The sequence below is a fragment of the Pyrus communis genome, chromosome 6 (genome assembly GCF_963583255.1).
Source record: "Pyrus communis chromosome 6, drPyrComm1.1, whole genome shotgun sequence".
In the NCBI taxonomy this organism is placed as follows: domain Eukaryota; kingdom Viridiplantae; phylum Streptophyta; class Magnoliopsida; order Rosales; family Rosaceae; genus Pyrus; species Pyrus communis.
The window spans coordinates 9556998-9568492 of record NC_084808.1 but is presented as its reverse complement, the minus strand read 5'-3'; the positions used below and the strand labels follow the sequence as shown (position 1 = coordinate 9568492).

At 38.6% G+C, this 11495-nt stretch overlaps 1 protein-coding gene across 1 annotated transcript; it reads left to right on the top strand.

Annotated features, from left to right (window-relative positions):
* LOC137738008 (uncharacterized protein At4g14100-like) lies at positions 1–2423 on the top strand. Its single transcript, XM_068477607.1, has 2 exons — positions 1–536; positions 802–2423. Exons 1-2 carry the CDS (start codon positions 71–73, stop codon positions 900–902), a joined length of 567 nt encoding a protein of 188 aa, XP_068333708.1. The 5' UTR covers positions 1–70; the 3' UTR covers positions 903–2423.
* The last annotated feature ends 9072 nt before the right edge of the window (positions 2424–11495 follow it).

The window sequence follows — 11495 nt, the reverse complement described above, 5'->3', positions numbered from 1 at the left end:
CCTTCCCGAAACAAGTTGATAAACATCACCACAAGAAGCAGAGAGAGAGAGAGAGAGAGAGAGAAACAAGATGCAGGAGCTCAAACTACCACTGCAACTATGCTTAACAACCTGCATAATACTGCAGGTACTGACTTGCTCAAACTCGAACCCAACACCGTCGCCATGGCCACTGCAATTCCATGCACTTCTATTCATGAACTTGACCACAACACACCTCCAGCTCAGCGACCTCTGGTACGACTGGCCGAGAGGCAGGAACGTCAACATATTTCAGAAGCAGCTGGGTGAGGTTTTGTACGACATAGAGTGGAACAACGGCACATCATTTTACTACACCGTCGGTGACAACGGAAGTTGTGAGGTTATGGGGTTTGAAGTCGGCATTCCGAGGCCCGATTTTCTTGAAGGAGCAGAGTATCTAGGGACGGAAGTCACAGATGGGTTTCTTTGCAATGTGTGGGAGAAGGTGGATTTTATTTGGTACTATGAGGATGTTTACACCAAGAGGCCAGTTCGTTGGGATTTCTATGATGGTATGTATGTATGCCATTCTTCTTAATTCCCTAGCAATTATATTTTGGGAGTTCGAAATCAACGGTTATATCGATTAAATTGCTTTAACTTTTGAAAAAAAAAATAAAATTTATCTTGTTTGACAGTTTGATTTGTTATGTTATTAGACTGTTAGTATGAAGTATTGATTTTAATGCAACTTTTTAGATTACAAATTAATTAACCTGACTCAAATAAATAGTCATCAATATGTTACTGCTGATGATTTGTATGATTATTTTGTAGGAATATCTTCTCAGGTAATGACATTTGAGGTTGGTGCAGTGTTACCAGATACAGTCACTCAAGCACCTGCTTACTGCTTCAACCAAGACAAAGATGCATAGACCTTAGACAGTAAATTACGAGGTGGGCATCAAGTTGCCTGAGCCACGGTTTGGTTGGGTTCGGATCCGGTTTTAATTTTTGTAAATCATTTTATATATATATATATATATATATATATATATATATATAGGGAAGTGTTATTGGTACTTTAAAAATCTCATTCCATACTTCTCATAAGTATATTTTTCTTTCTAAATATAGAAAGTTTGGAGTGTAGAATGAGATTTTTGGAGTGCCAATAAAAATTCCCTATATATATATATATATGGAGGAAAATGCTAGGAATGTCCAATTTTTAGATTATTTTTTGTAGTTCATATAATGTGGTGGTTCATGATTGGAGTATTTCTTCTTTAGATCATCAAAAAGGGAGTCCTATCATCAACCGGCATATCACGTGGTCTACAAAAGATGATTTAAAAGTTTGGTCTCTCTATTATCTCGCTATATAAATGTGTGTTTATTTGTATATTTGTATACTTTATATGTGTAGATCAGTAAACGTTTCCATGCTCTTACTAATAATTAGATAAGAATGTAAAATAAAGTTATTTAACTTTGGATTGTAACTACATTGAAGTCGGAAGGTATCAAATGTATTATATTTGATATCTTGCTCTTACGACTAGAAGCTCTTCCTTTTTTCTTTCGGGAGATACAAGAGGGAAACAATCAATGAGGTTAAATTTTTATTTTTAGTTTTGTGAAATTGGTAAATTCATTGCTAGGGCTAAAGCCAATTGAGTACAAAGAAAGCCGAAAACATGTGGCTAATAGAGAGCATAACATAATACAAACAACAACTGGATTGTTGAGGGGATAAAGAGACCTAGACGCTGCATTGAGTGCATAGCGTCACCCCTTCAACAATCCAGGGGGATTAACTAGAAGGAGGACAAGGTAGACGTCATAGATGCACCAAAGAAAATGGAGGTTTCACGACCCAAACGCCAGCATCCATCTCCTGAAACGATCTCGACGCAACCATATCTACTGCCAAGTTGGCTGTTCTTGGAGCCCAAGATTAATGATCGGCTTGAAAGGACTCTCCCAGCTGAACAACCCTCGCAAGGGTCGGGAAAGCCTCCCAGCCGCCAAGGTGAATTGAGCCCAGCAGAGAGGAGATAACCTCATTCGAATTTGATTCAACCATTATATTAGGAAACCCCAGTTCCCGAGCCAAGAAACACTTTCCAGCCACTACCAGTGCCTTCACAGCCAACACCGAGGACGCCAAATTTGGGCTTCACCGAGCTGCAACAAACACCCAGAGTGATCCCTGATAACAATCCCCAAGAATCCCATCTTCGTCACCACACACCAGCTGGTATCTACATTAACTTGCCGAAAATGAGAAGGAGGAGGGGTCCTAGTAGCATCAGGTTGTTGGGGATATCATCGGGATAAGAAGGAACCTAAGCTCTAAGATTAGTAGCCACAAAAGTGTTCCTTATCTGCCAACAGGTAATAGAGTGAATAACATGGTTTGAAGTAGGAGGTTTTTGAGCAAAAGTCGCAACACAGAGGGCCTTCCAAATCTCCCAAAAGTAAAACCTATCACCGACAACACCCTACCTCTCTACTCCTTGTTCTCCGCCATTGCTTGAAGCCAACCATTAAGGGAAGTGATTTGGCTTCTGGGAACCCGATAGTTAAAGAAAGCCTCCAAACCAAACAGGCCCAACCCTCGGACAAAAAAGAAGCATATGTTCCACAGACGCATCCTCCCTATTACGAATAGGACAAATCAGAGAGAGGGAGGAGATATGCTTGAACAGGGCTAACTTGGTAGCCAGTGCACCCTTAAGAGCCCTTCACAAAAAGGACTTAACCTTTGGTGGAATATGCATCTTCCATACCTCATTCCAACTGAACTCTCTTACTTTTTGAGGTATGGAAGAAGGCCTTGTAGTACTTGGCACCCCATGGGAACATTTCCAGTGGTACTCCGAGCGCACCGAGAACATGCCACCATTAACCCAAAGCCAAACCAAGCGATCACAACCCCAAGAAACACCAATGCAGGTTTCAAGGATTGCTAAGTGATCCGCCGAGAGAATGCTTAGTCTGATTTTCTTTAAGTCCAACGAGAAGGATTGTTGGTAAATTAAGGAGGCCACCGTTTGGTTTTGGTCAAACTAAACACCCGCTAAAAGGCTTGGGTGTCCCGTAGGAAGCGCAGGTAGCCATCGGTCCACCCAGAGTTTAATATTCTTCCCATTCATGACCTACCAATGGGCTCATCCCATAATGATATTCTGGCCCTTAAGAAGGCTTGCCCAAGCCCAAGGTGAAATATGGGGGAAATATCGAGCCTTCAAAAACAACACTCGTAGGGCATCAAGCTCATAAATTGTCCTCCAACATTGTTTAGCTAGGAGTGCTAAGTTTAAATTCCTGAAAGACCGAAACCCCCAAACCCTCATCACTCTTTGGATAACCCAACTTTTCCCACCCAACTAAATGAAATCTTGCGTTCCGCATTGTTCTGACCCCACCCAAAATGGGTAAGCATGAGTCGAGATCTTTACAAAGGGAGACTGATAACTTGAAGATATTCATCGGGTAAGTCAAAATTGCTTAGGCCACCACTTTAATAAGAACTTCTTTGCCAACCGGGGAGAGAAGGTTCTGCTTCCATCCTTGAAGCTTTCCTAGAATCCAGCCCTTAACATATGCGAGTGCATGGCATTTAGACCTGCCTCAGTTTGAGGGAATTCCAAGATAAAGACCCAGGTCATCTACTTGCCATATATGATGTGGTAAATAATAACACTCAAATTAAACCTTCTTTTTGACAATTGTAGTATAGATATAAGTAGGGATCGTTCTAGGCCGGGGATTAGAAGGGATTGCTAATCTAATGAAAACTGACTCAAATATACAAAAATATGTTTAAAAATACTTAAACAAACTCAAAGACTCTTAACTAAACTTATATGACTCAAAACAAACTTAAAAGACTCAAAACAACACAAAACAATCAACAAGACTCAATCTAGACTCTAGGACTCAATTTGGACGAAAATAGAATTGGTTTTGACTCAAAAGACTCAAAAACACACTTTATGACAGATTTGAAACAAGTAAGTAAGAGGATTGGGTTTTTGGACAAATTTAAGAGAAAAACAAGTAACTAAAAGACTTAAATGCAGTTTGGACAAATTTGAGAAAAACGATGGATGATTAGATAGCTAGAGGATACTTTTCCACACATGATACATTCAAACACAAATTGATTTTCAGTTGCTTTTTCGATAAACCATGAACCTCAACACTCCAGATTAACCGTGACATCACTAATTAACCTCAGATTTTCCTTTACTTATTGGATTGGATGACATTATACGACAACCCAAAGCATTCTTCAAAAGTTCCCTACATGACATCCTAATAGAGATACAATCAAAGATCATTACGTTCAATGAAAATCATAAGTATTGACAAAGCACTTGTAACTATGACATCATGATACTCATGCTAGGAATTTACTTAACATAATTGTGAAAACAACCTTAACTACTTGTGAATATAAGTTTGTAACGATTATGTGAAACTCCCTTATATTCTAGCACCAAATTCAAGCATGCAAATTAAGTAGGCCTCCCTAATCAACATACAAGAATAAGTTATCCATCAAACGGTTAAGTAAATTACATTCACAATTTATGAAATCACAACTGGAATTAATCAACTCATATCATAAACATAATCATGGTTTCAAAGCCTCCCCTAGCTAAAACGAGTTTAGCCTCTCATGTTCACAACAAAACAAAGAAAACTTGAATTAAACATTGAAAACAAAAGATAGATTACACCTAAAAACGTTCCAACACTCTAACTTGAATGCACAAACATCCAAGGCTTCTTCTTCTCTTCTTCTTCCTTGCAAAGCTGCGACATAAGAGTTCTTGGGTGATTTTGGATGGATTTCTAGGTTGTGAATGGATTTAGGTTGGTAGGGTGGTGCGGCAAAGGTTAGGGATGATGTATGGGTGTTTGGGTAAAGGTATGGAAGTTTGTGAATGGTGGAAGAAAGGTTGAAAGATGCGGCAAAGGTTGGGAGACAGGGTGAAGGATGGCAGATTGTATGGATGAGTGATTAGGGTTAAATAAGGGTGCGGCTTTGGGTATTTATTTGAAGGAAGGAATCCTAACTTTTATTACATAGTTTAGGAAAGGATTAGACCCCAAATCCACAAGGAAAAGGAGACATAAAGTCAGAAATCCTAAGGGAAAGGGAAAGAAACTTGAGGTAATAAATTGTAAGAAAAGGAATGTGTTTTAAGGTTGAAATTAGGCAAGGATTTAGGATAGAATAGGTATGTAAGGTGCGGCTGAGAATGGGATGAAAAAGGAATGTAATCTTGTGACACAAAATAGGAAATATGCATTTCCCTTGCACGGCAATGAAAGGGAAGTCTATGGAATGCACGGCAAGGGCAATTACGTTGCAAGGAAGGCTTGGTTTGTGTCCTAAAATGCATGAGAATCCTTTAATGTTGCTGGAACATAGGGCTTTCAGGATTAGGAAAGGTCAAACCAAAATAGGAAACCTTGGCTTAACTTTCCTACTTCAAGTAGGAAACCTTCTTTGACTAAGAATTCTCCTTTGATTAGGAATCCTTCTTTGATTAGGAATCCTAACACCTTTAGGTCTTCAATTTCGTCCATTCCTTTTGCTCCAAGCATATGCTATCCATTCCAAGTCCAATTTTGCTCTAAAAGGCTCCAAAATGCACCTTTTTTCTTCCTTAGCCATATGAACCTGTAAACACACGAAAATAGCTTAAAATACTAAAATAACTATGAACTAACAACATAAATGTAAGAAAACAAGCTAACTAAGTCACCTAAATATGCTCCTATCAAATTCCCCCACACTTAGCTTTTGCTAGTCCTCGAGCAAAACAAAACAAAAGAAACAAAAGAAAACAAACAAAACAAACTCTAGACCTTCCAACATGTACCTTAGGGATTTCCAATGAACATGACACATTAAAAAACATCATTCCCACGGTTTTTAGCTTTCTTTACACTTGAGCAAACACTTAACCATACTTACCACTTACCAATTCACATTTAATCAATTAAAACAACGTTTTGGAAGTAGTAACATGCCTTAGAGAATTTCCTCAATTCCTCAGTAGAATACTTTCTATTTTCACACAGATTTTCTAACTACACTCCCTACACTAGGTATATGTGAGAAGATTGATTTAAACATGGAGACTAACACTCACATATGTTATAACAAAGAAAGCATTTTCTGGAAGTATAACAATGATATGTATATGATCTCATGAATGAAATGCTACTACTTAGAATGAGAACCAGTGATCCCATATGCTCATACCAAATTCAAACTCCACATATTGAACACATAACATCAAAATAGAAGTTGAGGGTTGTAATGGGGCTAAGGGTATTGGCTAACAAAGAAAGGTAAAGGATAAACAAAGGTTCTTAAAACAATAGGAAGCAAAGTAATGAAATTGACACTTAAACTCACTTTTGATGGCATAAATTAACTTTTAAACACAAGGGAAGATTCATACAACATTTAGGGTCAAATTCACACTTTTGGACCCTTTCTTCAACAATCAACACTTGTGAGTTCATTCTCACTTATTTTTCAACTCTTTTTCTTTCTTTTTACAACTTTTCTCTTTCCTTTTTATTTTTCCACTAATTTTTTCTTTATTTTCTTCCTTTGTTGTGCCCTATTACCTTCCCCCACACTTGTTTTCTGCAATATGTTGATCAAAAGGAATCCATTCTAAGTCATACTTCACTATCCTTTAAGAACAAGGGTATGGTAAGTCCTAATCTAGGCTAGGTAAGGATAATGGGGCTAACAAAGAAAATAGGCTTGAAAAGGCTCAAAAGAGGTAATCCTACAATACATATGCAAAAGGGTTAGGCTTTTTGGCTTTAGTTTAACTAACAACTTCATCTTATTGTATGTTATGCAATCAATATCATGCTTTGAATGAAATGGGCATGAGTTCTAGTATTGGGAACTATAATGATGAAATGCATTCTAAGTAGCAACCAAGCAAAGAATGATGAGATCATGCAACGACTTTAGAAAACAAAAATCACAGATTTATACTCTCCAAAGAACGTTTTAGGCTCAAGTCTCTCAGGGATGTAGCGTTAGTTTGAGTTTTTTCCTTCAAGCATGTTACAAAAACTGATTTTCTCTTTGTGATTACTGTGAATTTGTAAACTATAACTATAACCAAGCATAAACCAAAGCGTAAATCAAACTTCCATCCATGTTTACAACATTCTTTAATAGCCATGCAATTAAAAACCAAATCCTCATCATTGTGTTGGAATGTACCCTAAGACACAAACAAACACACAAAAACAACTTTAAAACAACTCGTTTTGGGTTTTTCAAAACTATTTTGCAATTTTTTTGTAAATTTTCGGATTTTCTGATCCAAACACATGAAAACACTTCAAAACACACTAAAAACACTTAAAAACAATGATAAACAACATTAGAAGTGATAGGTGATAAAATCCCACGAAAATCATGCAAAAACAACTTGTTTACCCCCCCTCCCCAAACACTTAAATCAAACATTGTCCTCAATGTTTCAAACAAAGACTCACATTCAAACAAGCAACAAAAACTAACTAGCAAGCCGAAATAAAAACAATAAAGAGATAGAGAGTTAGGAATGCAAATCTGATTTGGTTGAATGAATTATTGGATTGCCTAAGTCCTCTCTAGTTGAATGCATGGGTTGCCTCCCAAGAAGCGCTTGCTTTAACGTCTTGCAGCCGGATGAACTTTCTTCTTAGGCTCAAGTAGAACCCACGACATGAAGGGTGACATCTTCCACAATCTGCCCTTCAATACTTTCATAATATGGCTTCAAATGATGCCCATTCACCTTGAATTCTTGGCCATTCCTCAAGCTTTGGATTTGAACTGCACCATATGGAAAAATATTAGTAATAACAAAGGGGCCAATCCATTTAGACCGTAACTTACCAGGAAATAAATGAAGGCGAGAATTAAAAAGTAAAACTTTTTGCCCCATGGAGAATGTTTTGCTATGAATCATCTTGTCATGGAAAGCCTTGGTCTTCTTCTTATAAATGCAAGCATTGTCATAAGCTTCAAGTCGAATATCTTCAAGTTCATTCAATTGAAGCTTCCTATGAATTCCAGCCGCATCTATGTCCATGTTGAATGTCTTGATCGCCCAATGTGCCTTATGTTCTAACTCCACGGGGAGATGGCATGGTTTGCCATAGACCAGTCGAAATGGTGACATCCCAATGGGTGTTTTGTAGGCCATACGATAAGCCCATAACGCATCCTCCAAACGCAAGCTCCAATCTTTTCTTGTTGGCCCAACGGTCTTCTCCAAGATTTGCTTGATTTCTCTATTGGACACCTCGGCTTGGCCATTGGTTTGAGGATGATAAGGTGTTGAAACCTTATGTGTGACTTGATATTTCTTGAGCAACGCCTCAATGGTGCGATTACAAAAATAAGACCCTCCATCACTAATGAGCACTCTTGGCATTCCAAATCTAGCAAAGATGTTAGTTTTGATAAAATCTGCAACCACTCTAGAATCATTAGTACGGGTGGCCTTTGCTTCCATCCACTTTGAGACATAATCAACCGCAAGCAAAATATAAGTGAAACCATATGAAGAAGGAAAATGACCCATGAAATCAATGCCCCAAACATAAAAAATTTCGACATTAAAGATGGGTGTTTGCGGCATTTGGTCCCTTGCACCTATATTTCCCATGCGTTGACAATGATCACAAGTTAAACAAAAAGTTCTAGCATCTTTAAAGATTGTAGGCCAATAAAAACCACATTCTAACACCTTAAGGGCAATGCGTTGTGTGCCAAAATGTCCTCCACATGCATAAGTGTGACAAAAGGTTAGAATGGAATTAAAGTCACAATCATGCACACATCTATGAAGAATTTGATCTGCAAAATATTTCCACAAATATGGGTCATCCCACACATAAAACCGTGCCTCTTTCCTAAGTTTATCACGTTGGTGCTTGGTTATGGGCTTGGGAACATGTTTTGACACCAAGAAGTTCACCAAATTGGCATACCAAGGTTCACTTACCTTGATGGACAACAATTGCTCATCGGGAATGTCTCTTGGATGGGTAAAGACTCTTCATTGCAAACCAAATGACTCAAATGGTCAGCCACCACGTTTTCACTCCCTTTCTTGTCTCGAATTTCAATGTCGAACTCTTAGAGGAGAAGCATCCAACGAATTAGCCTTGGTTTGGCCTCCTTTTTGGTGAATAAGTACTTCAAAGCTGCATGGTTAGAATATACAATCACTTTAGTGCCAAGTAAATATGAACGAAACTTATGTAAAGCAAACACAACGGCAAGAAGTTCTTTTTCAGTGGTAGAGTAGTTTAATTGGGCATCATTCAAGGCCCGGGATGCATAATAGATGACATGTGGTTGCTTGTTCTTCCTTTGGCCCAAAACAGCCCCTATTGCATAATCGGATGCATCACACATTAGCTCAAAAGGCATGCTCCAATCTGGTGGGACTATGATTGGTGCCGTGGTAAGCATCTCCTTGAGGTGCTTGAATGCCTTCTCACACTCCTCGTTGAATTCAAAGGTCACTTCCTTTTGTAGGAGACGGCATAGGGGTTGTGCAATCTTGGAAAAATCCTTGATAAATCGCCTATAGAATCCTACATGTCCAAGAAAAGAACGAACCTCTCTCACCGAAGTAGGAGAGAGTAAGTAACGTACAAGATCTATGTTTGACTTATCAACTTCAATTCCTTTTTCAGAGATGATATGACCCAAAACTATGCCTTGTTTTACCATAAAATGACATTTTTCCCAATTTAAAACAAGGTTAGTTTCCATGCATCTTTTCAAGATTAAAGTGAGATTATGCAAACAATCATCAATTGAGTCCCCAAGCACACTAAAATCGTCCATAAACACCTCAATAATTTTCTTAACATAATTTGAAAATATACTTACCATACATCTTTGGAAGGTGACCGGTGCATTGCATAAACCAAATGGCATACGACGATAAGCAAAAGTACCAAATGTACAAGTAAAAGTGGTATTTTCTTGATCATTTGGAGCTATGACAATTTGATTATAACCTGAATAACCATCAAGAAAATAATAAAAAGAATGACCGGCTAACCTTTCAAGCATTTGATCAATGAATGGCAAAGGGAATTGATCTTTCCTTGTGGTGGCGTTTAGCTTCCTATAATCAATGCAAACTCTCCAACCGGTTTGAATGCATGTGGGCACAAGTTCATTCTCTTCATTCTTCACCACTGTGACTCCGGACTTCTTTGGAACTACTTGGACTGGTGAAACCCAACAACTATCCGAGATAGGATAGATGACGCCACAATCAAGGAGTTTGATGATCTCCTTCTTTATGACCTCCATCATTGGGGGATTGAGTCAGCGTTGTGCTTCCCTAGATGGTTTACCTCATTCTTCAATGAGTATTCGGTGCATGCATGTAGTAGGGCTTATGCCCTTGATATCGGCCAAAGTCCACCCAATGGCCGTTTTGTGCTCTTTGAGAACCCTCACCAGCTTGTCTTCTTCTTGTGCCATGAGTGAGGAGGCCACTATGACAGGCAATGTCTCTTGTTCGCCCAAGAAAACATACTTCAAGTGGTTTGGTAACGGTTTAAGCTCAAGGATAGGTGGTTGTTCTATGGAAGGAAGCAACTTGTTAGTTGAAATTGGAATTGACATTGGGATAGAAGATTTACCATTGAGCCGTGGCAATAACTCTAGGGCAGCCACCACCTCAATTACTTCATCATTAAAGGGCACGGCATGGAAGTGCATGTTTGTGCCGTGGGATGCCATGGGTGCTACCATGTGATTCGTCAATTCTATTCCATGTGTAAGGACCGTTTCAAGTGCATCTTCATGCAATTGATCAGGATGTTCCTGCGCCAAGGAATCAAAGATATCAATAGAGAAACATGAATAATCATCATTAGGAAATCTCATGGTTTCAGAAATATTAAATCAATCACTTCCCCATCAAATTCCATCGTTAAAGTTCCTTTAAACACATCGATCTTCGTGCGGGCCATCTTCATGAATGGCTTCCCTAGAAGGAGTGGCAAGGATGTGGAATAGGTGGTTTCTTCCATCTCAAGAACATAGAAATCCGCCGGGAAAATCAAGTTATTCACTTGCACTAAAACATCTTCCAAAACTCCCTTTGGATAAGCATTAGATCTATTAGCCAATTAAATAATCACACCGTCGTTTTTCAATTCACCAAGGTTCATGGATGCATAAATAGAGTATGGCATGACGTTAATTGAAGCTCCTAAGTCTAACATAGCATGTTCAAACTTAGTTTGGCCAATAATGCAAGGAATTGTAAAGTTACCTGGATCTTTGCACTTTGGAGGTAACTTTCTTTGTAAAATAGCGAAAATGTTTTCACTTACCCTAACCACCTCTTTATTCGAAGCCCTCTTCCTTGTGGTGCAAAGTTCTTTCAAGAATTTGATGTATTTGGGCACTTGCTTGATGGCATCTAGGAGCGGGA